Below are 26,866 nucleotides of genomic sequence, written 5' to 3'. Positions count from 1 at the left end.
TCGAGGGCTCTCGAGTCAAAAACTGCTCACACGAACTGGTTGGAATTTAGGGATTTAGAGAGACTGGCATCATAGAAAACTATCAGCTGTAAACACACAGCCCTGGATTCACATTCCCATCCTGACTGTATTGTATGACATTGGGCAAGTTGTTTAACATTTATGTGCCTTATTTTCTTTATCTGCAAAGCCACGACAATAGCACCTGCCTCGGAGAATTTGAGAAGTATGTGACATATTGAATAGAAAGCACCAGCCTAATGCCAGACACATAGTAAGCACCTAATAAATGATAGCTGTTAGTGTGACTGCATTTCTTGGGCACTCTTGAGGCTCTTGAGGCTGAACTCCCCAGAAGCCCCACTATGCATTCGTTAGAGTCGTTAGTATTAAACAGTTAGCAGATTCACTACTCAGTGAACAGTTTTTGAGATCCTACTAAGTGCGGGCCCTGAACTTCGTGTGCATCCTGACTCCTCTCACCCTGTTAAGGCAGCAGAGACATTCCTAACACGCATCCCTCTGCTTGCTGGGCCCATCCAGTAAGGATGTGAACACCGCCCAGGCTGCAAGCTCCTTCTAAGACACGCCTGTCTTTCACAGTTGAACCTTGAGCTCCTAAACCGCTTGCAGGAGACATCAGGCGGAGCAGGTCCCATTAGACGGACCTGCCCGGTCCCCCCCAAGAGCGCTGTCCCCGGGGACCTAGGCAGGACAGGCGGGCCTCGGCGGGTATTCCCTGCCTCCTCTCCCCTCCGCCAGCGCGAGCGCTGGACTGGCCCTCCCCGCGCAGTGGGCGGATCCGTCGGGAGCCGTCCGACCCGCCCGCGGCTGGGCCCCGGCTGTACCGCCCTCCAGCTCGCGGACGCGCCCCGCCCGTCCGCCCGCGGGGAGCCCAGCCCCACGCGCAGCGCCGGCTCTGGGATGAGCAGTGCCGCGTGCTCTCTGGGGCCGAGGGACAGCCAGGCCGCCCCGCCCTGGCCCCGACAGTGATCAGCAGCCGTTACCGAGCCTTTTCATGGTTCGCTTGGATGGGAATTAATTCTGGGATGGATAAATAATGCATTGAGGTTCGCGTAGTCCAAGGCAAGCCTTCGGTCGGGAGCAAAGGAGAGGGAGCCAAGGGAGTCTCGCCGGTAAAGCCAAGCAGCCATGGGGGCCCGAGCGGGGCAGGAGGGGCAACTGGGCAAGAGGAAGAGAAAAGGGAAGTGGATGACAGCATGATCGGCACAAGGACGCTGGCCTGGCGGCTTCTGAAATATGCTGAGCCCAAAGATCAGGCAAGCCAGGAGGGGTAAGTCCAACTTCCTGGGGCGGATCTGGGCACAATGTGTGTCTCTTGGCTAACACGTGCAGACACTCAGCCGGCTGCCACACTGGGAGTCAGATGAGGCAGGCATTCCAAAGGCATCTTCCTGACGGACATGCCTTCCCAATGAGGCTCCTGGGGTCTGTGGGGGTCAGACCGGAGACTGCAAAAGGGCAGTAGCCATGTTAGTGCCAAGTGGATGTTCAGCCCTCATCCAGTATTCTGTGTTTTGCTGAGTTCCTGGGTGGCTCAAAGTGACCAGGTGACAAGTTGGTGAAAACTTTATTCCTTTACTAAAAAATGCAGGACACTCAAGATTTGCCCTAGCAGCCAAGACAAAAGTGGCCCTCACTAGGGAGGGCCGTATCCTGGTTTCTGGAGACGCCAAGTCCAAGTGAGAACCCTCATTCCTGTGGCCTGGGAGGGTGTTCTGTAGAGCCTGAAGGAGCCACCTGGGCTGGGCTGCAGGAAGCAATTCCTCAGGCAGGTCCCATGGGGAGAACTCCTAGGAAGCTGCACAGCCTGGAGATGAGCGTGTGAGGGCAGAAACTTAGAGATAAGTAAGAGATGGCAGTCTGGAGAACCTTGCAGGGATGATCTTGCAGGACTCGGCCACTGCCCCAGCCAGCCCATGTCCCTGCAGAGTGGCCTGGAGACTCAGGACAAGTCCCAGGACTAGGAACAGCATCTTCCTAGGGATAGCAACTTCTTGGCCTGAGTGTCATTTTAGATGAGAACATCTATCATTTAAGAAAATAGAATGTGCCTGAAAAGGTGGCCAGTGTTTGGGGAGGGCTGAGCCTCCCTTATGAGCAATGACGATGAGGACAGGTGGTTTGGAGGTGGGTCGAATACCTGCCTGGGGAGCTTGGAAACAGCGTGTCTCTCCCCATGTGTGTGTGTGAGTGACAGGGACCCTCCAGCCCCCCGTGAACTCATGGGCAACACACCCATCTCATTAGCTTCTAACAGATGACTACTGGATAGGCTGGCCTTCCAGAGCGTGGTCACAAGTGTCAGGACTCTTCCGAGGGGTGCTCCAAATGGATGATAACCTGTGGACCCTGGTGGGCAAAACAGGCTGTGCGTGGCTCTGCTGAGGGGTGGGAGTGCAATCTAGTGACCAATTAAAGGGTTGGGCCAGGCCATGCATGCACTTTGAGAAAACTTAAGTCTGTCCTCCCACCTGTCTAATGTCCTAGCCACTGGCCAGATGTGGCTGTTGAGCCTTTGACATATGGCTAGTCCAAACTGAGAAAAACACACACTCGATTTTGATGACTTGGCAGAAAAAAAGAATGTAAAGTATCTTAATAATGATTATATTGAGTACATGCTGAAATGACAACATTTTGGATATATTGGGTTAAATAAAATACAGCATTACATTTAATTTCACCCGTTTTTTTTTTGTTTTTTTTTTTACTTTCTTTTAAAGCAGCCACTAGAACATTTACAATTACAATTGTAAATCATATATGGCTCACATTATATTTCTATCGCACCGTACTGGTCTAGAAAGAGATCGGGGCTTCAGCAAAGGGGCTCTCAGGAAGCCAGCCTTTGAAATCCCGAACTTCTTACAGAGTTGTCCTAGGTCAGCGGTTCTCAGCCAGGAATGATTTTGTGCCACCCCGCAGGGGACCTTTGGCATCGTCTGGAGACATTTTTGGTTGTTCCAAAATGCTAAGGTGGAGGGACACTCTGCTGGATGATATTATCTGGTGAGATATGTTAAAAGATGACTTTTATGGTACCGCGTGTCAGCTAACTACTTACCCACAAACATGTATGATCATAAACTATGATAAGAAGCATTCTAAGAGCATATACTACAAACGTAGCATCCAGAGGAAATAAGTGGTACTTGAGCTGTAAGCTGGGAAATGACAGGGAAGTAACTAGGCAAAGAATGGTGGAAGGTAGAGGCTGCCTTCTAGGTGAGGAACAGCATGTTCAGGCGCTGTGGGAGGGGAGGGGCACACAGGAGTAGGAGGCTGAAGCTGGGGGCAGGGAGGGGCAGCAGGCACAGCATGAGGCCAGAGACCAGGTCCGGAATTGGATGATGCAGGGTCAGGCTTTCAGTTTGTTAGGGAATAACCCCCCCTAAGGACATTTCTGGAGCAATACAGACCAGAATGTGTGTGTGTGTGTGCGTGTGTGTGTGTGTGTGTGTGTGTGTACCTGTGCACACCTTAAAGAAATTGGGCTGTGGTAGAAAGAAGAACTCACATCAAAATTCATCTCCATTGAACCTATTCGGAGCTGGGCAGGATACATGTTATAAACACAGCAAGCATAGTATGCAAATCACAGCACTTGATATCCAGATATTGCCTTGTCCAGACTGCTCCAGACTGTTGGTATTCCAGATATCCTTCCGGGCTGTGCCACTATGTGGGTACACTGGGTTGCATGAAAAAAAATGGGGTTGCTTTTGGGGATAGTTAATAAAATCAGCCTCAGCCAGCTCAGAAGCCTCTGGGGTCTGGCCAAAAGGCTGCTCTGCAGAGAGGGTCTTCCCAGGCACCCTTCTTCAGAGTCAAGTGGGCTGTTAACTTCCTGGCAGGCCCCCATCCAGGCCAGCCCTGTTGGCAAAGGCTGCCAACACCTGAAAGCTGTCCTCAGGTCTTTTTCCTATGGAGGGGGAGACGTCAAGATTGAGAACCTCTGAGGGAGTGCCTACGGTCACTTAACCTGCATATAGAGCTAGGTCTGGTCCTCTGTCATGCCCTGACGGAGCTCACTTTCCAAGAAATTAGAGGCAGAAGAGGCAGATGTCAACATGGGACACACACACACACGCACACACACGCTTGCACACCGGCGTATACGTAAGAGGACAATAATAATTCATAAAATAGAGAGGCACCCAAGCTAGCTGGAAGAGGCTCTAAATAGGCCAGTGGATTCAAATATTGTGCTTAGTTTTAAGTGCATCACACAATTCAGACTGACTTCAGGAAAGTTGTCCAGATTGGCTCAAATCAGCATAATGTGGCCATTAATACAGTATGTGATTTTAGCTTGCCATTGCTTGCTTAGGACCAGTTCAGACTCCTCCTAGCTAGTCATGGCCTGTTGAAGTGAGCCCAGGCTATTTGGAACCAGGGGTGGCTCCCTGCTCCCCGCCTGGCTCCAGAGGTCCCTTCCAGGGACCCTTCCCTGTCGCCTTGCCCCAGCAAGCTCTTCCTCCCCTGATGCCCATTTCCATATTCCCAGAGTGGGATTCGAAGAGAGAGCTTACCCTGCCCTTGCCACTTTTCCCAGAAGAAAAATAAGATAAATTCACTAAAACCCCATGAATTTATTACATATACAGTGGAGCAAGTCACAAGTCTGTGTGTTTTGTGACACTAAAAGTTGCCATTTCTTTTTCAAGACAGAAAATAAAAGCATAAGGCAGGTGCCTTCTCCTCTGGGAATAGGAGAGGAGGAGCAGCGGGACCTCGTGCCGTAGCTCAGACCCACTACCACATTCTGTGCACGCTCCCTCCTCTGCTCACACAGCCCCTGGGAACACCTGGTTAGAACCAGGTCTGTCTCCCCACCTCTCCAGCCGTAGGCAGAACAGAGCCCCCAAATACTTGACCGCGATGCAGCCCCAGCTGGCTCCAGACTGTTCGCCTTTCTGAAATCCCACTGTAATGGGGCTTGTGTCTTCAGACATCGGGATGTTCTGTCAGTCTTGCTCGAGGCTTGTTGTTCTGGCCTTGCCCTAGTTTACTAGGATGAGGGATGGGACACAGACCTGTCACTTTACCTCCCAAAGAGCTCTGGACTCGGCCTGTCTCACTCATCCTCGTGCCATCACCCACCTGCAGCCGTCGTCATCTTTCACCTGGACTATACCAATAAGACTGCCTCACTCTCACCCACCTCATCCATTCTCCACTTCAGAGCCAGAGCTATCTTTTCAAATGTATATCCAGCCATAAACTCACCTCCGGCCTCTTCCCCTAGCCCCAGCTTGGACTTCTGCATTGCTCTGTAGGTTAAGAGCCAAAGCCTTTACCATGGCCCTTTACCATGTAGTGATTCTTACAGTCTAACCAGTGGCCACCCCTCCAGACTCCTCTCACTGTCCAGGCTCCAGCGACACTGGCCTTCTTCCTGTTCCTCAACTGTCCCATGGGCCTCCTACCACAGGGCCTTAGCACGCCATTTTCTCTGCCTGGAATGCCTTTCCCTTCTCTCTCTCTGTCTCTGTCTCTCTCTCTCTCTCTCCCTTCTACACGCACATGCACACACACACACGTAGGCATACACACACACACACACACACACACACACACACACACACTCCTGGACTCCTATTCACCCTCAGCTATCGATTCAAATAAGGGAAGGGAAGTCCTCGCTTGAGGACTTGAGCCAGGGAAGTCCTCCCATACTCTCCAATCTCAGCTAGGTCCTCTGCTGCATGCTCTCCTTTCTTTCTTTTTTTAACATTTATTTAAATTCAAGTTAGTTAACATACAGTGTAGTATTGGTTTCAGGAGTAGAATTTAGTGATTCATCACTTACATATAACACCCAGTGCTCATCCCAGAAGGTGTCTTCCTTAATGCCCCTTGCCCATTTAGCCTACCCCTACCCAGAACCCCTCCAGCAACCCTCAGTTTGTTCTCCGTATTTAGGAGTCTCTTATGGTTTGTCCCCCTCCCTGTTTTTATCTTATTTTTCCTTCCCTTCCCCTGTGTTCGTTCGTTGTGTTTCTTAAATTCCACGTATGAGTGAAATCACTTGGTATTTGTCTTTCTCTGACTTATTTTGCTTAGCATAATACACTCTAGTTGCATTCATGCTGTTGCAAATGGCAAGATTCCATTCTTTTGGATGGCTGAGTAATACTCCATTGTGTGTGTGTATGTGTGTGCGCGCGCGTGTGTGTGCCACATCTTCTTTACCCATTCATCAGATGGTGGACATTGGGCACTTTCCATTAATTTGGCTATTATCAATAGTGCTGCTATAAACATTGGGGTGCATGTGCCCCTTTGAATCAGCTTTTTTTGTATCTTTTGGGTAAATACCTAGTAGTGCAATTGCTGAGTCATAGGGTAGTTCTATATTCAACTTTCTGAGGAACCTCCATACTGCTTTCCAGAGCAGCTGCACCAGCTTGCATTCCCACCAATAGTGCGAAAAGTTTCCCTTTTCTCCACATCCTCACCAACACCTGTTGTTTCCTGAGTTGTTAATTTTAGTCATTCTGACAGGTATGAGGTGGTATCTCATTGTGGTTTTGATTTGAATTTCTCTGATGATGAGCGAAGTTGAGCATCTTTTCGTGTGTCTGTTAGCCATTTGGATGTCTTCTTTGGAAAAGTATCTATTCGTGTCGTCTGCCCATTTCTTCACTGGATCATTTATTTTTTGGGTGTTGAGTTTGGTAAGTTCTTTATAGATTTTGGATACTAACCCTTTATCTGATATGTCATTTGAAAATGTCTTCTCCTAGCCCATCGGTTGCCTTTTAGTTTTGTTGATTGTTTTCTTCGCTGTGCAGAAGCTTTTTATCTTGATGAGGTCCGAGTGGTTCTTTTTTGCTTTTATTTCCCTCGCCTCCAAACATGCTCTCCTTTCTTTACAGCATTTACCTTGGATTAGAGTTGTACGCTTCCAGGTGGGATTTTCTGATGGCTATCTGTCACTCCACTGGACTGTGAGTGTCCTGAGGGCAGGAACCGTTTCTGGTTTTGAATATCATTATACTTCAATGCCAGGCATCTGAAGGACACTAAATACATATATTTTGAGTGAATGAATGAATGAATGAATGAGTGGTAGAGAAAGCATTAGTCTGGGAGGCTGAAGCACTCTGCCCTAACTGATCCGGGTCCTTAGGAAAGTCAGCCCCTCCTGGACGCCTGGGTGGCTCAGTCAGTTAAGTGTCTGACTTTGGCTTAGGTCATGATCTCACAGTTTGTGAGTTTGAGCCCCACATTGGGCTCTCTGCTGTTAGGATGGAGCCCACTTCGGATCCTGTGACCCCCTCTCTCTGCCCCTCCTCTGCTCATTCTCTCTCCCTCTATCTCTTTCAAAGTAAATAAACTTAAAAAAAAAAAAAAAAAAGGAAAGTCAGCCCTTCCTTTGACTGACTTATACGTTCAAATATTTTCCCAATTTGTTGCTTGCCTTTTACGTTTATATTAGGTCTTCCCCCCAGATATACGGAAGTTCTTAGTTTTTATGTGATCGTTCTGTCAATATTTTCTCTTAGAGTTTCTGCCTTTGTTTAGAATATTTCAGAATAAAATTGATGTTGCTATTAAAGAGGCTCTTTCTTTTAGAGGAAATCATTAAACTAATGAGCCACGCTACAGCAGCTTTAGCTATCTTTGTTAGCAAGCGTATCAATGTCTTGGGAGCCTTGATGAATGTGCAGAGCCTGGTCAGTACTTTGGGGATGGAGCGAGAGAGCTCTATGAAATGAAGGACTTTCAGTGGCCTCATTGTTCTCGATTCTCCCCACAGGAAAGTAAGCCAGCATTTATTGCGTGTCCTCCAAGCTCGAGGAGTCTCCACTACACTTACGTAATTCTCATAACTATACTATGATGAGGCGTCAGTGCTCCCATGTTAACAGATGTGGAAGGAGAATCACGGGTGCCCTGCCAGCAAGTGGTGGTATTCATGTCTGTCTGGTGCCGAGGCTTCTGACCTCCCTCCCCAACCCAGTGTAGGGATCCACACCACCCAAAGACCACTGAAGGTAGCACTGCCTGTCCCCAGCGGAGCTATAGATTCTTTGAGTAATAAGATGCAGTGATTTATTTTGATTTATTTTAATTCCAATGTAATTAACATACGGTGTGATATTGGCTTCAGATGTCCAATACAGTGATGCAACAATTTTATAACATGACTCAGTGCTCATCACGACAAGTGTCCTCTTAATCCCCTTCACCTATCATCCTTTGCCCTCACCCACTTTTCCTCTGGCAACCACCAGTTTGTTCTCTATATTTAAGAGTCTGGTTTTTTGCTTGTCTCTTTTTTTCTTGGTTCATTTGTTTTGTTTCTTAAATTCCACATATGAGTGGGATCACATGGTATCTGTCTTTCTCTGATTGATGGCTTTCCCTTAGCATTTATATACTCTAGTTCCATCCTTGTTGTTGCAGATGGCAAGATTTCATTCTTTTTTATGGCCGAGTAACATCCCATTCTTTATCCATTCATGTATCGATGGACCCTTGGGTTGCTTGCATATCTTGGCCATTGTGAATAATGCGGAAATAAACACAGGGTTGCATGTATCTTCTCAAATTAGTGTTTTTATTTTCTCTGGATAATACCCAGCAGTGGAATTACTGGATCATAGGGTAATTCTATTTTTATATTTTTGAGGACACATCACGCTGCTTTCCACAGTGGCTATACCAGTTTGCATTCCCACCAACAATGCATGAGGTTTCCTTTTTCTCCACATCCTTGCCAACACTGTTTGTCTCTTGTGTTTTTGATTTTAACATTCTGATGTGTGAGGTGATAGCTCATTGTGATTTTGATTTATATGTCCCTGATGAGTGATGTTAAGCATCTTTTCATGTGTCTGTTGGCCATCTGTATGTCTTCATAGGGAAAAATGTCTGTTCATGCCTTCTGCCCATTTTTTTATTGGGTTATTTGCTTTTTTGGTGTTGCCGTGATATTTTTAAGTAGATGCCCACAGCCTATGAACACATGGAGACTGAATTTAGACAATTGTTGGAATATTTAAGGTTGAATTAATAATATGTAGTAGAAAACTAAGCAAAAAAAAGACAGTTATGAATCCAAGGAAAGCAAAAAGTGATGTGTGCAAAGAAAAATTATTACAGTATACTACATAGCTCAATTGGGACTATCAATTGCACAGTGCAAATTAACAATGCAAATTTGGCATGTTGATCAAACCAAATTATAATATAACTATATTGGGAAAATGGAGTGGGTGCATATGTCTGGTAGGGACAGGAGAGTGAAAGAAATAAAATCTTCACTTTCCATAGCAAGAAGACAACAAATAATAGTTAAAAAAGAAAAATCACGAAGTGACTTGGCGTGAAAACATAGGTCAGTGAAACAGGATAGAAAGCCCAGAAATAAACCCAAGCATATATGGTCAATTAATTTATGACAAAGGAGCCAAGAATATATTATGGGGAAAAAACAGTCTGTTCAATAAAGGGTGTTGGGAAAACTAGACAGTCGCATGCAAAAGAATAAAACTGGACCATTATCGGGGCGCCTGGGTGGCGCAGTCGGTTAAGCGTCCGACTTCAGCCAGGTCACGATCTCGTGGTCCGTGGGTTCGAGCCCCGCGTCAGGCTCTGGGCTGATGGCTCAGAGCCTGGAGCCTGTTTCCGATTCTGTGTCTCCCTCTCTCTCTGCCCCTCCCCCGTTCATGCTCTGTCTCTCTCTGTCCCAAAAATAAATAAAAAACGTTGAAAAAAATTAAAAACAAAAAACAAAAAAAACTGGGCCATTATCTTATACTATGGAAAAATCAACTCGAAATGGATTAAAGACTTTAATTAAGACCTGAAACCATAAAAACTCCTAGAAGAAAACATAGGTGGTAAGCTCCTTGACATTGGTCTTGGTGATGATTTTTTTTTTTAATTTAACACCAAAAGCAGAGGGAACAAAACCAAAAATAAATGTGTGGGACCACATCAAACTAAAAAGCTGCATAGCAAAAGAAACCATCAACAAAATGAAAAGGCAGCCTACAGAATGGGAGAAAATATTTGCAAATCATATCCCTGCTAAAGGGTCAATATCCAAAATATATAAAGAATTCACACCACTAAATGGCAAATAATAATAATAATAATAAACCCAAACAATTCTATTTAAAAATGGGCAGAACTGAGTAGACATTTTTCCAAAGAAGACATATAATGGCCAACAGGTACGTGAAAAGGTGTTCAACATCACTAAGGCGAGGGAAATGCAGATGTCACAGTGATACACCACCTCATACCTGTTAGAATGGCTATCGTAAAAAAAGTAAAAATAGAAAAAAAAGATAACACGGATATATTATCTCAAGTGATACATCTCAAGGGAGAAAAGGAAACCCTGGTGCACCATTGATAGGAATGGAAATTGGTGCAGTCACTGTGGGAAACAGCATGGAGGTTCCTCCAGAAATTAAAAATAGAACTGCCATATGATCCAGCAATCCCACTTCTGGGCCTATATCCAAAAGGAAATGAAAACAGGATATCAGCAGGATATCTGCACTCCTATATTCATTGCAGCATTATTTATAAGAGTCAAGACATACAAACAACCTTAAGTGTCCATCAGGGGATTAGTGGACAAAAAAGATGCGGTGTATATATAGACACAATGGAATATTAGTCAGCCATGAGAAAGAAAGAAATCCTGCTATTTGTGACAAAATAGACCGATCCCAAGAATGTTATGCTAAGTGAAGCCAGACAGACGAAGACAAATACTGCACAGTATCACTTCTATGGGGAAACTAAAAATGGCAAACTCCTAGAAACAGAGAGTAGAAAAGTGGTTACCAGGGACTGTGGGGTAGGGGTGGAGGTGTGAATAGGGAAAGTTTACTAAAAGGGTACAAACTTTCAGCTATAAGATGGACCAAGGTCTGAGGATCTAATGTAAAACATGGCGGCATCATCAGTAACACTATTTGTATAATTGAAATTTGCTAGCAGAGTAGAGCTGATATATATCTCCCCCACCCCACAAAAAAAAAAAAAAAAAAAAAAAAAAAGATAAATATGTGACGTGATGGACGTGTTCATTAACTAGATGGGGGAAGTCGAGAAAATAAAGTGTCAATAAATGAATACTGTTAGAAATGAGAGGTAAGTACCAAAAAGATCAAATTAAAAAGGATAGAAGTGACTGCCTCTGGGGGGTTGGGGAATGGAAGGTGATGGAAGGACAGGAGACTGCCAGGTTTCACACCACGGCTTGTAGGACTACTTGAGATGTGGTTGAGGAGTGATAGCCCAGAGGTCACGTAACCTCGCACCCGTTCGAACTGGAGGATTGCTCTCAAGGGATGACCATGGGGTTCACAGACCTCTGGTGGCTTGGTTCTGAATGTGAGCGCTTGGTTCTGAATGGTGTGGCCTTCCAGGATATGCCCGTGGTGACTCCATGTTGCCCCCTGCCCAGGCTCGTCAGCTGAAGACTCCCCAAGACAGAACACGGTCAGGGCCCTGAGAGTGGGCCGGCAAAGGGGACAGTAACCTATTTAAGTGATGCAGTATCTGGCATTGTCTGAGACTCTGAGAGAGGGATCGAGGGCTAGGAGAGGGGTCAGGGAGGTGGTATATGAGAACACTTTCTGGAGAGTGGGACCAGGGTGTGGGCCAGAGCTCCGGCGGGGACTGGAGGCCTCACAGACAGTAGCCTGTGGTGCAGAAGGGAGGCCACGATAGACTCGTCCAGCAGTCTCCTTGTCCTAGGTCAGGCCCTGGACCCACAGCTCACAGCTGTCACCTTCCCTAAGGGTTCAGGTGCCCAAGCCTAGACGTTCTCCACTACTGGCTGGGTCTTCTACCCCACACAGAAGCCTGGATTCTCTCCTGTCTCTCCCTCTGGAAGTTTTCTCAGAACTGAAATGAAATTGCAGAGGCCCCCAAATGTCTAGGACAAGCTCCAGGCACCTGGTCAGACGAAATAAAATTCCAATTTGGGGATCTTTGAACAACAGTGGCCTCAAAGGACATTGCAGCCAGATTTTTTGAATACTGTTTATTCTAGGATTTTCATTGTTCATTTCCAATATTTTCCTCGTTTTTAGAATCAAAGCGTAATTTATGTACAGTAATATGTGCAAATCTTAAGTGTATAGATCTGACCACCACCCAGATCAAGATACAGAGTCTTTCTTTCTTTCTTTCTTTCTTTCTTTCTTTCTTTCTTTCTTTCTAGTTTGCTTGCTTTCTTGCTTTCTTTCCTTTCTTTCTTCTTTCTTTCTTTCTTGTTTCTTTCTTTCTTTCTTTCTTTTGAAAGAGAGTGGGAGAGAGAGCAAGCAAGGGAGGGGCAGAGAGAGGGCAAGAGAGAAAGAATCCCAGGCAGGCTCTGAGCTGCCAGCACAGAGCCCGATGTGGGGCTCGAACCCACAAACTGTGAGACCATGACCTGGGCTGAAACCAAGAGTCAGACGCTTAACTCAGTCTTTCTTTTAACCTCAGAAAGTTCCCTCCTCTGTTCCCCATACCGCCTCACCTCCTCACAACCAGACAGACACTCTTCCAATTTCTATCACCATGGAGTGGTTTTGCGTATTCTTAAATTTCATGTAAATAGAATCATAGGATATGACTCTCTCGTTACTGACACATCAAAGGCCACAGATAGCCTTTCCACTTTCTTCTTTAAGGAAGGAAGGAAAGTCAGAAAATGTGTGTTGAGTGTTCAGAATGTGCCTATGAGTCAAGGGAAGCAGAATAATTTAAGTAAAATGCTCAAAATCACACAACTAGTAAGATCCAAGGCAGCTTAAACACAGGACCCTGAGGCTCAAGAAGGCTCCTTCCACCAAATAGAGCCATGTCCAGAGGTGGAGGCTGGGTGGGGTCACTGAGAAGCTTGGGCTCCAGTGATGGGAGTGTACCTGATCCCTCAGAAACACCCGTTTCCAGGGTATTCACTGTGCTAACGCCGGGTCCCAGGGCCAAAACAGAAGATGCGGTCATTTCACCCATTTGGTCCTGCTGTGTCTCAGATTTGTTCAGCTCAAAGGCACCCTGGCTGCGCAGCAGGCTACTAAAGAAGGAGGAGGAAGCGGGTCAGATGGGATGAGAGCGTGGGTATCCTGTAGAAGTGTCTCACGAGGCGGTGCAACGGTGCTGGCCCCGGGTGCAAAGGTGTGTGGTCAGTCCAGGCGGGCCTGGCCCCATCCGCCTGCTGATTCCGAGGAATCCCAGCGTTGGCTGCTATTTTGTTTCAGTGCGCCATATTCCTGACAAAATTAGCCAGCTGGAATACCTCAGCCTCAGATACCTTCCCTCCCTGCTCGCTTTAGGGGTCAGACGTATATTTAATCTCACGCGCTGACAACTACTTAATAACAGTGACCGGCGCTCGTGTCTATTGAGCTTATGTAACCCTGCTTTAGAACAGGCACAACTCATGAAGCAACTTTCTTTGGGCCCTCCACCAGACCGGGGAGTCAAGTCCTCCCCCGTCCCTGTTTGGGTACAGCCCTGTGACAACCCTGGCCACTTCTGGGCAATGATGTGCCCCACGGTCACTTTCGTTTGCAAAATGCAGGACCACTTCAGTATTTCCGCATCCATCCTCAGGGCCGCATAACTGATTTTCACCCACCTCTTTGAGCGTGTGCTTCTTGGTCTGGCCCTCATCTGGAATGTCGCATCTCTTGAGTCTCCGTGTCCTGTTGGAGTGCCCATTTTCAGGTCCCATTGTGTGTCCCATGTGTGAAATCTCCTTTCGTCTTCAAAAGACCCCTAGTGAGAGACCACTGTTGCCCCATTTTTCAGATGAGGAAACTGAGTCCCAGAGAGATGAAAGAAATGGCAGCCAGGAGGGGCAGTGCTGGGATTCAAAACCCAAAGGCTCCAGTGGCACCTGGGTGGCTCAGTCGGTTAAGCGTCCGACTTCAGCTCAGGTCACAATCTCGCCGTCCGTGAGTTCGAGCCCCGCGTCAGGCTCTGTGCTGATAGCTCAGAGCCTGGAGCCTGCTTTGGATTCTGTGTCTCCCTCTCTCTCTGCCCCTCCCCCACTCATGCTCACTCTCTCTCTCTCTCTCTCTCTCTCTCTCAAAAATAAACATTCAAAAAAATTTTGTTCAAAACCCAGAGGCTCTTGAACCTCATTGAGCACTTCCTATTTCTGCAGTAGGGCTCTCCCCAGGCATCAGGAAAGGAAAGCCATCCCCTGCAGAGAGGGCCTCCTCATGGGTCAAGACCCAGAGGCACATGTGCTGGTCAAGCCGTGAGCCCCTGGGTATGGCTGCAGTGCAGAAAGGCAAGGGGGGACAGGTGATACGGCCTGGGGAATGGGCCCTTTCTACATCCAGGGCGGGCTTTAAACAAGGGAGTGTTGTGCCCGGATGGAGCGTTAGACCGTGAGGCTTGTTGCAGTGTAGGCAGTGTGTCTGCGGGGAGTGACTGAGGGCAGAGAAGGAGCTGATGTCCAGCAAACGCTCTGGGAGCAATGGTGTTTCCCGCCTGCCAACTGCAGAAGATGTGAGGGGGCAACAGGGCTGTTTTCAGAATACATCTACTCAGAGCACTCAGCCGCGACCAGTTAGGTTCCCTGCTTCCGGTCACTGCTCCAGCCCCCAGAGTGCCAGTCTGTTGCTGCCTGAGGTCCACATGGCAGGAGATGAAGTGGACAGCTTGTGTCCTGGAGAGATGCACTGTGAACCCAGCCCTCCTTTCTCCGACTGCCTCTCTGCCCAGAATACCAGCTGAGAGGAAAACTGAGGTCTATGCCCCGTGGAAGATGCCCGAAGTTCCTAACACCAGCACTCTTAGGACACGGGACGCTACCAGATGCTGGGCCAGAGGAACTTCAGGCTGAACTTCTGGCCCCAGAGAACTAGAGAACGGACCCTAACCTTACTGTCTAAAAGTGGGAATAAATGATTTATTGGCAAGACAGGGTTAGGTAGGCCTGGGCCAGAAGACTGCCTTGGGCCCCCCTAGCCAGACAGCCAGAGACATGCCCCGACTCTGCTGAAATCATCAACGGCCTCAATGATTACTTAACCATGGGTAGAGAATATATTGATCTAAGCTAATGGCCTGTACGCAGACAGAAATGAAATTTATAATCGATACTGAATCACATTGACTCCCCCGATCCCAGGCTCCTGGTGAATGGCCTGCTGATCTTAACAGAACTGGAGGAAGCAAGGCTGGGGCCAGCTGCTCTGGGACAAGGTGCAGAGAGAAGAGAGAGGTTTCCAAGAGGCTCAGCCAGCGGTAATAAAACACAGCACTAACCACCATTCATTCAGCGCCTCTCCATTTACAAAGCACTTGGAGAGTGCCTTTCATTTCATCCTCGCCAAGTCTCCGAAGTGGATGGGATTTGTGTTTGGCTCCCACTTTATGTGGCAACCTGGGGCTGCAGGAAGCCAACGGGCCTCAGGCCCCCAAATTCTCCACCCCTTCTGTGACCTCAGGCAGCCTCTCTGCACACCAACCGCCAGACTCGGAGGCAAAAGGTGGTTCTGTGCTTTGAGTCAAGCTGCTTGCCGCTTCTCTGATTACGGGAATGAAATCACTGATACCGTGTCCTTTAACTTTTTAATTGTATGAAAACAGGCCGCGGGTAAGAGAAATCCTGTTGGTAGATTTCTCCCAAACCAAGAAGGTCATCTACAGAGGCACGAGGTCTCTTGGATTTGATCTTTGCCGTCTTCTTTGAACTTGAGGATTCGCGCCTCATGGTGCTTCATTCGCTCAGCGAGTTTATTGAGAGGCTCTGTGCTATGGTGTAGGGATCCGGGCGTGGGGATCCCTGGCCATCAGATGCGCGCAAATCAATACAGCGTAGAGATGTCTGGCCGAAGGTGTGTGCCAGTTCTGGGGGCAGCAGAATGGATGAAAACCAACCCCTCTGGTTTGGAAAGCTACTAGGGGCGTCTTCACATGGTAGGAAACTGCACTGATGCCTCCAGAGTGAGTCAGGGCTCAGCAGGCCGGCAAGCACAGAAATGCAGAGATGTGGCATAAAATGACCCCTCTGGGGACCAGTCACTGGCTTTGGAAAAGAGGGGTGTGGGGTATGAGTGGGAGGTGCAGCTGGAGACCTGGCCGAGCACTGGCTCACAGAGGCCTTCTCCTCACCTCCACTCCAGACCCACGCCAATGATGGCTAAAGCGCAGCCTCTTCAAAGGAGACACAGCAAGAGGGACCTCGCTGTGGGATGGCGTTTGGAGGTCCAGCTTGTAGATGGAAATTAACGGAGGTCCACGAGACAGGAGGGGTTAGGGTAGAGTCTGTTCGAGGACAGAGATGTGGGCCCTGCGAGGGTCGGTGTTAAGAGCCTGGGAGCCAGAATTCCCAGGTCTGGCCACATGCTCTCTCATCTTGTGTTTCTTCCTGTGCCCCCTCCTGGGCACATCCCTTCTTCCCCGGCCTTCCATAGTGTAGGGGATGAAAAACATTTCCTCTACCCTCTTAAGTTCTGCATCAGGGTCCTGCTAATTAAACTGATAGAAGACAGAGTAACAGGAGGAAAGGCCGTTGAACCCAGGGGCAGGACAGCGTCGGATGGTGATTAGAAAATGTGTGGTAGATAAAGTTGTTCCGAGTCTCACTCTCCTCTTCCTGGTACAGGAGTGGGGGAGGCACCTACAAGGGGAATCTACACCCTGCTTTTAGGCAGGAAGCGGGAGGAAAGAGAGCTCCTTCAGCGTTTGCCGTTTCCCGGTTGCCTGCCCCTCGAAACAGTCAGTGTGCCGTATTGCCACCATCAAGTGGCATGTTTCGGGGGGCATAACCTGACCCTCTCCCATGTTCACTCCATTCTCTCATCCAGCTTCAGCCTCCCCACTGGTCTCCCAGCCTCCCAGCCCGACTTGGTCCTGCTGCCCTCCTGCTCCTGTTTCCCTTGACACGTGGCGCGGTGACAGTGAGACCTCGCGTCTGGGTGTCTCTGCTCCCCCTTTTACCTCTGCTAGGGCAGACGCGTGCCTTTCATCTCCATACCCCAGGGGCTAGCACAGGGTAGATGCACAGGAGGCCCTCACGAGTGGGTAAGTGAGTGCCAGATCAGCCGAATCGGAGGGGGTGTGCCGCATGGCAGTTTAGAGCAAGCCCTCTTGCCAAAGACCAGCACCAGCTGAGCCGGGAGGCAGACCCAGCAAGAGCCAATAAAAATAACTTTAAAAAAATTTTTTTAATGTTTTTATTTATTTTTGAGACAGAGGGAGAGAGAGCATGAGCAGGGGAAGGGCAGAGAGAGAGGGAGATACAGAATCCGAAGCGGGCTCCAGGCTCCAAGCTGTCAGCACAGAGCTCGACGCGGCGCTTGAACTCACGAACTGTGAGATCATGACCTGAGCCAAAGTCCAACACTGAATCGACTGAGCCACCCAGGCGCCAATAAAAATAACTTTCAAGAATGTGATCTTTTATATTGATTTCTTAAAATCATTACAATAATCACGATGAAAACAAATCCCAACTTTCTAGACCACCTCTGCGCTCTCTTAGAATTAGTACTGGTCACTTACGTACCCCTTGTCGTCTTTCGTCCTCCGGACCCTGAAGTGAGATCCATTGGGAGGGCCTGGCTGCTTCTCTAGGTCCCTCGGATGAGGGTCCTAGCAGAGAACAGATGACCAAGTAGAGTCCAGAAAGAATGCTAAGTGACAAGTTGGGAAAAAAAAGTCGGGGACACTGAGGAACCCTAGTGTAATAAATCACTTGAGGCTCGCGCCGTATTCCCCGGACAGCACGGGGACCTGACGAGGCTCCCTCGCCCTCCGCTGCAGATTGCATTAACGTTATGAAACTGTCTTGTCCGGCTCTCCACATCGCCCCTTCTGTTACCTCACCTCTCCTCTCAATCAATCTTTCAGCCTCAATACTTACCCTTTAAATCAATTCCGCTCTGTGAGCCATCTTGCTAGTTCTCCAGCCTGGCTTTAAAATCCCATTGACTTTTATAAATCAATTGTGTTTTAGCTCATGGGCAGCCACTCGTCCACGCTCTTGGGGCTGCACTTACAGAGCTCCAGATGGAGAAGCATTCCCCGGCTGGCTGCAGGGCCTTCCCAACCCCAGTGAGCACTGCCAGGACCCGATGCCCCAGCGGCCACCCACGACCAGTGCTGCCACAGGCCTATTCAGAGGGCCCTGAAAGCAATCGGGTGTGTTAGGTGGGGTTCTCCTGAGTAGCCCTTGAGATGAGGATTGTCATGAGGTAATCTATCAATCAGGTGCCCCCAGGAGACACCAGAGAGGGGGTGAGGGAGCAGGACAGGGAATGGTACAAAGCCCAACCAAGGGAGGTGTCAGCTTGAGTCTCCTGGGATTTTAAAGTGTGAATACACCTCTTTACCCCTCAGAGTGGTTTCCTGCTAGAAGTCAGGCTGCAGCGGCTCTCAGGCTCCCACACCCGGGTACTTCTAGTCCTCCCAGTGGCTGGGCAGAGTGGTCTCCCTTAACCCCAGGGCAGTCTTCCAAAACAGGCCTGCAGCCCTGAAAACCCAGGGAGTCAAGCCGTAAGGTACCAGGGATGGGGGTGTGCACATAAAAACAGGAAGAGGGATCCGAGGGAATTTGGGCAGAGCTTCAACATGATCCACAATCAAAGGTGTCTATTCTGTGTCCTCAGCAATGTGTAAGTTTCAGGACCCACCAGATGCTCCGGTCGCTGCACCGCTGGGCAGGTGAATGGCCCACACACCTTCCCTGAGCCCCTCCTTATGTGGAAGGGGGAGCAGACAGGCTGGAGGGGACCCAGGCCCACCAGAAGGGCTCACAGAGAGGGGCCCCCTGACCTGCTGCCCTGGAAGGGCCACAGATGGGCCTGGGTCCGGCTTCCAGGAAGCGTCATCCACGTTCGGCCTGGAAGGTCTGAGCAGGCAGTGGCCAGGCTGCTCTTGTTTGTGTTGAGGTCCCCAGCCCAGCATGATGCTTGTCACAGATAAATACTTGTAGACATTTATCAAACTAGTGATATTTAATTGTTGTTTGACATCTCCCAGGGGGATCCCATTCCATACCAAAAGAGCTCTTTCATTTTACAGTTTTTATTTTCATTTACTTCCCATAATGGAACGCGTGCATTCTTTCCCTGTGTAAAATACACATCACTCAGGGGTACACTGTTCCCTCCACGAACGGTCACCGTCAGAGCTGTGACATGTTCTTTCTACACAAATACACATACCCACCAAAAATACATTGTGATGTCTTTTGTTTGGAGGGGGGTGTTTTTCTTCCCTTTTTATAGAATTTTGTGTATTGTTCTGGAACTTGCTTTCTTCCACCACTATAACAGAATTTAAATGTTAAAAATACAGCAGGAAAGGGGAGCTGGGGGCTTGGGGATACCTTTTTAAAGGACGGTCAGACCTTCCTCATGGAGAAAGTGGCACTTGAGTTCAGAACGAAGGGGCAGAGAGAAGTTCTGTAGGGACAGGGGCGGCAGGTGCAGAGCCGGGTGGCTGGCACATGGCTGACAGGTCTGCGGAACAGCAGAGACCAGTGCAGTCAGGGCTGGGAAAGCACGAGAAGATGAGAGGTCACATGGCCAGGGCCAGAGGACCCCTGGAGGCGGTACTGATGGCTCTGACTTTTACCTTGAGCATGACGGGGAGTCCCACAGGGCTTTCCTAGGGAGCAACATACTCTAACTCCCATCTTCAAAAACTCTCTCTGGCTGCCTGCTAGAGACTCAAGGGGGTGTGGCAGGGCAAGATCCAGCAGAAAATTTCCAGCAGTATTTCAGGTAAGAAATGATGGCCGCCTGAGGATCGTGTTTCACTGACTGATGGCGGAGACCTTGGGAGGAGTAGGGGGCATGGCCAGGAAAGCCCAGGAGTTCAGCTTCACACATGTGACACTGGAGGCGTCATGTAGACAGTGTGACAGACACATTGGTCCCTGCACGGGCACCTCGTACACACGGATGGTGTTTAAATCCACGAGACAGAAGCAGATCCCCGAAACAGTGAGTGTGGGTAGAAATGGGGTCCGAGGACTGGCCCTGGGCACTGGACAAAGAAGTGGGAAGATGAGACAGCCTGGCGGCCAATGAAGGAGGGGAGGGGAGAGGGGTCTTGGAGCCCCAGGGTAGAAATGGCCCTGGAGAAAGGAGGTTACCGACTGGATCCATTACCACCAGGGGTCAAGAAATGGGAGGACCAACCTGATCCTTGGGTTGAGCCGCATGAGGGTCACTGCAGCCTCAATGAGAGTAATTTGGATGGGGCAGAGGTAGGAGAACCTGACTGAGTGGGGTCCAAGAAGAACAGGAAGCAGCTGGGGGTGATGAAGAAGCTGTGGAGATGGATGGTGGTGATGGTTACATAGCAACGTGAGTGTACTTAATGCCCCTGAGTCGTACACTTAAAAATGGCTAAAATGGTAAATTTTATGTTATGTATATTTTACTGTGAAAAAGGGCATTAGGAGAGGAATTGGAGAAAAGGGAGTGAAGACACCTTTTCTGAGGTGTTTGATAAGAAGGGGAAGCTAAACATGGCAGCCCGTGGACATTCGCCCCGTTCCTTTTGACTTCTGCAAAGTGTCTTACAGTGTGAACATAGCACAGTTTATTGGGCCATTTTCTGATCGTTGGCCAATTGGGTTTTCCCCATTTTTAGGGATCGCATACAGGGATGCCCTTACAGGGACTGCCTGTGCACTCGTGGTTCGTTCGTGTAGGACAGAGACGAGAGGTGGAGTTGCTGGGTTATAGACCGTACATGTTTTTAACTTGAGTAAATACAGCCCAATTGCCCTCTACTTAGGGGCTTACAATTACTCACAACCCCATCAACACATGTCATTACCAGACTTTAAAAATGTACCTGCCTGAAGGGTACACTTGCTGTATTACCTGCAGGCTATAGTGTGCATTTTGCGGATTACTACTGCAATCCGGCATCCCGCACGTCTTGATTGTATTTGTATTTTCTCTTCTGTGCGTTTACCTGTTCACTTCTTTAATTTCTTCATCTCTGAGAAGTGAAAGCTCCCCATTTCCTTGGTAGGCAGAGGGCGTGAATTAGGGCTTGGTCGGCTGGCCCCGCCTCTCATTTTGCCCTAGCAACGCCTGGATGCTGCGCAGAGCTTTGCCCTTCTCTGATACTGAATGAACCTTTGGGTACTTGAATTCCATTTCCTCTACCCAGAGTTCTGACATCTCCCTGGGACTAAGGACCTTGAAGATGTAGGGGACCAAGCTCCCTCCTAGAGAACTCTCTTTGCATGAGTGTGTGTGTGTGTGTGTGTTTGCAAGTGTGTGTCTATGGGTAAGAGTGTATACATACATGAGTGGAAGAATGTGCATGTGCATGAGTGTGTGACTATGTATGTATGTGAGTGTGTGTTTGTGTGTGCATGCATGAGTGTGTGTTTGCAAGTGAATATGGGGGCTCCCAGGAAACACCAAAATCTCAGGGTTCTGCGCTGTACCTGGAGGAGTTCTATAGATTTGGGAGGCATGAATGGATAAATAAGTGAATGAATGAGTGAATGAATGAATGGCTGTGATGTGAGCGAAGGGCGCCTCCTTCTCCCAGGGTCACGAGCTTGCCCTGGGCCTGCTCCTGGGCCCTCTCCGGAAACTCCTATCAGTTCTGGAACTTTAGAATGTCTGAGCTCTTTGACTTTGAAAGCTTCACCTAAGTGTTCACAGAACTGAATAAGTTCATTCAAGGAAATGCTGAGGACAGGAACAATGGTTATTAATAAATCATAACAATGATTATTTTCCTTTCGAGATACTCAGTTGGCCTTATAGGAAGCAGCATCTGTGTGATTGATCAGCTGAGGAAAAGCCTGGGCTGGTTTGGCAGCTTCGTTAGCATCTGCACGAAGTGCCTCCCTGGTGAACTGAGGCAGCAGAAGCTGGCTTTTCTTCTCTTTTGAGGGAGTCTGGGGCAGCGCAGGCAGGGATGCCCGCATCTGCTCAGAGACCAGTGTAACTTCCTGCCTCAGTGCAGACCCCTTGCCTTTGCCCCAGGGAACGAGGCTCCCCCCCCACCCCGCCTGTCCCCTCCCCGTGCCGCCTGTCCCCTCCACGCCTGCAGCCCTTGGGAGGGAAGTGCCCAGGGCCTGGGGATCAGGGCAGAAAACACCTCCCCCCTTCTTCGTCCTGCCACACTGAGGGACCATCAGACCACTCACAGAGCAGCGATTTATTTATTTGTTGGACAAGTGTGCTGGCCACCTGCTATCCACCAGTGCCCCGTGCTCTGAGAGCTCAGCCTTCCTGGGCAGACATGCTCAGACAGACAGTGCCTCACAGACATGGCCCAGTGCCCAGCCGAGGGCTCCCCAGCACTCCTCAGGGTTGGGGAGCACTGATGAATCGCTGAATTTTTGTTGAACTCCTCTATGTGCTGGCCCTGCTCAGGATGCGATGGGGGGTGTGGAAGGAAGGAAGGTGCCTTCTGGGTCCTACCAGCCCTATGATCTTATCAAATGAGACCATTTTAGGCCCCAGTGCAGCAGAAGACAAAAAACAAAACCAGGGATGTGGCGCTGGAACATTCTACAGTCAGATTCCTAACTAAAGACCCCAAAGGGTCGAGGGTTCTGCATAACCCTTATGGATTCCCTAAGAAGAGAAGAATATGCAAATAGAGGAGGCGCCCTGCAGAAATTCTCCACCCATGGGAGCCCAGCTTCTGTCAAGGCTTATCTTAGAAATCTCTAGACATAACAAAACAAAAGCCTAGGCACTGCTGACTTGATTTTACCATTGATTCTCAAACCATTAAAGGAATTTTAGAGATGAAGAAACTGAGACCCAGAGAAGAGAATTCAGTAACCAGGGAACACCCCTGTCCCCTTTCCACCTCAGTCCTCTGTCAGACTCCACCAGAGTCTTGGGGTTGTGTCCAGGTCCCTAGGGCCCCATACGTCCCTGGGCCTGGAAAGGGATCAGTGCCTGCTGAATCCAGCCCTGCTCCAGCCCCTCCACAGCTTGAGATGGGAGGAGAGGTGGAGGAACAGGTACAACCCTTGGAGCAGAGAAGTCCCTCTGGATGCTGCGGGTCCCTCCACCCCCGCCCCTGCTGCTTGCCAGCGGGAGCCCAACTGCTTCTTCCCACAGAACAGCCAAGGTTTCAGGGCATAGGCAGAGTGCAACGCAGACCCCAGACATGGTGCTCTGGGCACCTGGAAATGGAGGGGCAGCCTTTCCAGGGCTGTGGGGACACTTCTAGGGAAGTATTAAGGCTCATTCAAGAGGGGAAGAAGGCCCAAGTGACCAGGAGACCTACGAGGACCCCAGATGCGCCCCCACCTCCAGGGGCAATCAGTTAAGTGGGCAAAGGGAACAGGCTGATGCTTTATACAGAGAGTAAAAGCCTATGGGAAGATGCTCCCCTGATAAGTGACCCAATAACACGGTGAGCTAAGACAGTAACTGAGTGTCATGTTCTACCTACTAAATTATGGAGTAGGACCATGCAAATTATGATATTTCACGTTGGTGGTTACGAGGCTACTGGCACACCAGTATGGTTTTCTGGTGTCACATAGCCACACACCACTTTGAGAAGGAAGCGTGCAACGGCGCCTAACCAGCCAAGAGCCATAGGAAAGCCCGGGCCCCCTGCCCTGTGAGTTTGCCCCAGGAACCAATCTTCAGGAAACACTTCTGCACGGAGACATCCGCTGCACCATTTCCATTATCAGAATCCTCACTGTCACGGTAACCGGTTACTGGCACCATGTCCATGCCATGTCCTTGCACTCTGCAAGACTTGGCCGTCTCTCCTCCTCCACCTCACCTGGCAGGGTCAGGTGTCACCATCCTACACGCACCCAGCTCGCTAATCAGCACACTGAGGCCGACGACTCACAGAGCCGGCCGTGATCGGAACCCAACCAAGCCCGTATTTCTTCAACCAGACCCCATTGTCTGTTTAATCAAGTAACTAACGTTGGAAGGACTCCAAACACCCAGCCATGAGGGACTCTTTAGGTAACTCACAGGAATAGTAAACAGCCACAGAAATAAAGGAGGGAAGTGGACTTTAATCTAGTATACGTCCATACGTATGAGGACCAAGACCCCCAGAAATGTGGGGAGCAAAGGTATAGAGCAGCCACTAAGTGCAAGAGCAAATGAAGGTCAGTTCTTGGTGCAGGGCTTCAGAGGTGGGCTGCTTTCCTGGAAGGAGGAGCTGAACCATGCCACCTGACTCCTCTGATTTGCCTTCGCTCTAGTTTCTCGGGAAGACCCTCTGTCTGCAGGGATCACAAGTCCCGTTTCTGTGCATTGGGATGAGCCTGGAAACAGCCTGCTTGTTCTCTGGGCCAAAGCGCAGCCAAGACAAGGCTGGAACATTTGACACTGGCCTCACCACAACCAAGGGACAGCCACGGGGAATCAAGATGGAGAAGACACGGACTGACATAGTCTGAGCTATCACAGCTGCTCAGGGTGGCAAAGAGGATGATGTGTCCTCTTAATTCCCCTGCTGTCGTGGGCTGGCCCCTTCTAAAGCAGGGCCCCCAGTGGTAGATTCAGGATTATTCCCAGGCCATATGTCATTCAAGGCGAATCTGGGGACCACCAGACTATACAGTCTCTTCGGATAGCAGCTGAGTGTCATGTCACACTTAATATCATGATAAGACATATACATACTTAATCATCAGGGAGAGAGTAAGTAGCCTGTGATATTTGGCAAGCATGACTTATATCCATTCCCTGAGCGACACGTGGTAAGAACCGTGTAGAACTGGATAAGACATCATGTCCTCCCCTCTGCGCCCCTCAATGGGGCAGAAAGGAAACCACAGACATAATTACCAGCCATGGGTCATATGTGCTAATAGATGGGGAAATGACTCTCTGGAGAGGATTCAGAAGGAAGGTTCTATGGAAGAAGCATCTGAGTTGGATCTTGAAGGATGTGTGGGAGCTCACCAAGCAGCCAAAGCCAGGGGTTGAGTGAGAAAGGGCTGGAAGAAAGGTCCAGGTTACTGGGACAGCATGGGCAGAGAGTAGGTCAGGCTTAGGGAACTGTGGTCACTAGTGCAACAAGAGGAGCTTGCGCACACACACACACACACACACACACACACACACACACACACAGAATCACAGATTTATAATGCTAGACCATGGGTCGCAGGGAACATGCATTCCTAACAGAAGTTAGGATCTGTGGTTTAAGAATTACAAGTGTGATTCCATTTAGAAGAACTGTCCTTCCAAAGTCCAGGGTGGCCCCTCCTGGTGATCACTGCAGCAATATCCTTGCTACTGGCCAGAGAGGGGAGAGTTGCTTTTCCTGAGACAGAGCATAAAGAGGGAGATAATGATGTAGAAGAGGGTTAGTAGGGGACAAGGACCCAGTCATCACTGTGAAGGGCAGTACCAGTCCTGGCAGAGTGTCAGGTGGTGTCACATGGGGAGCAGAGGGAGTTTGCAGGGCAGAGGGCTCATGGGCACTCAGGGACTCTGGGGTAGGAGAGATGGCCCCTTTGGCCTGCCAAGGATCCGTTAACAAGTTACAACAAACAGCTGGAGTAGAGACCCTGCTTCCCAGGCCCACTCTGCCAGGATGAGCCCAGAGAAGCAGCAAGGTGACTTTGGGGGGTTCTGGGAAATGGTGTTCAAGTCTGATGCCTCCAGAGAAAGGGTGCCCTGCACAAACCAGGGAGAGGGGCTGATGGGCCAGCTCCCTTGGGGCCTGAGTAACAGAAACCCTGATGGAATATGAGCTCCAGGAAGACCCAGATTTTTATCTGTTCATTATTTCACTGCTTTATCCCAGCACCTAGAACAGTAACTGACACATATAGGTACTCAATAAATGGCTGCTGAATGAATAGATGGATTAACCATTGAACAAATGGAAAGATGATGGATGGATGGATGGATGGATGGATGGAAGGAAGGAAAGAAGGAAGGATGGAAGGATGGATAGATGGAAGAAGGTAGGAAGGAAGGAAAAAAGGAAGGATGGATAGATGGAAGAAGGAAGGGAGGAAAGAAGGAAGGATGAATGGATGGAAGAAGGTAGGAAGGAAGGAAGAATGGATGGATAAAAGGATGGATGGATGGATGGATGGATGGATGGAAGGATTGATGGAAGAACAATGGATGAATGGATGGATGGATGGATGGAAGGATGGATGGATGGAAGAAGGTAGGAAGGAAGGAAGGATGAGTGGATGGATGGAAGAAGGGTGGATGGATGGATGGATGGATGGAAGGATGGATGGATGGAAGAAGGTAGGAAGGAAGGATGGATGGATGGATGGAAGGATGGAAAGAAGGATGGATGGATGGAAGATAGATGGAAGGATGGATGGATGGAAGAAGGAAGGAAGGATGGATGGAAGGAAAGAAGGATGGATGGATGGATGGAAGGATTGATGGTAAGAAGGATGGATGAATGGATGGATGGATGGATGGATGGAAGGATGGATGGATGGAAGAAGGTAGGAAGGAAGGATGGATGGATGGATGGAAGAAGGTAGGAAGGAAGGATGGATGGATGGAAGAAGGTAGGAAGGAAGGATGGATGGATGGAAGGATGGAAGGAATGATGGATGGATGGAAGAAGGATGGATGAATAGATGGAAGGATGGAAGAATGGATGGAAGGATGGAAGGAAAGAAGGATGGATGGATGGATGGAAGGAAAGAAGGATGGATGGATGGATGGAAGGATTGATGGTAAGAAGGATGGATGAATGGATGGATGGATGGATGGATGGAAGGATGGATGGATGGAAGAAGGTAGGAAGGAAGGATGGATGGATGGATGGAAGGATGGAAAGAAGGATGGATGGATGGAAGATAGATGGAAGGATGGATGGATGGAAGAAGGAAGGAAGGATGGATGGAAGGAAAGAAGGATGGATGGATGGATGGAAGGATTGA

General features: G+C 49.0%; 1 protein-coding gene across 6 annotated transcripts in view; it reads left to right on the top strand.

The window, feature by feature from the left end:
- The window catches only part of ARHGAP22 (Rho GTPase activating protein 22), a 180,591-nt gene that overhangs the window by 32,188 nt on the left and 121,537 nt on the right, over window positions 1–26,866 (top strand). Inside the window, exon 1 of one of the 6 annotated variants that reach the window (XM_040485690.1) lies at window positions 857–1,294. The exons of the other annotated variants lie outside the window; for them this stretch is intronic. Within the exon in view, the coding sequence (XP_040341624.1) occupies window positions 1,261–1,294 (34 nt within the window). The 5' untranslated portion in view covers window positions 857–1,260. Of the gene's footprint in view, window positions 1–856; window positions 1,295–26,866 lie in introns of those variants that run through there. 6 annotated transcript variants of the gene reach the window in all.

This window comes from Herpailurus yagouaroundi, unplaced genomic scaffold (assembly GCF_014898765.1).
Source record: "Herpailurus yagouaroundi ecotype Mexico unplaced genomic scaffold, PumYag 163, whole genome shotgun sequence".
NCBI classification, from domain to species: Eukaryota; Metazoa; Chordata; class Mammalia; order Carnivora; family Felidae; genus Herpailurus; species Herpailurus yagouaroundi.
This window is presented reverse-complemented; position numbering and strand designations above follow the sequence as displayed.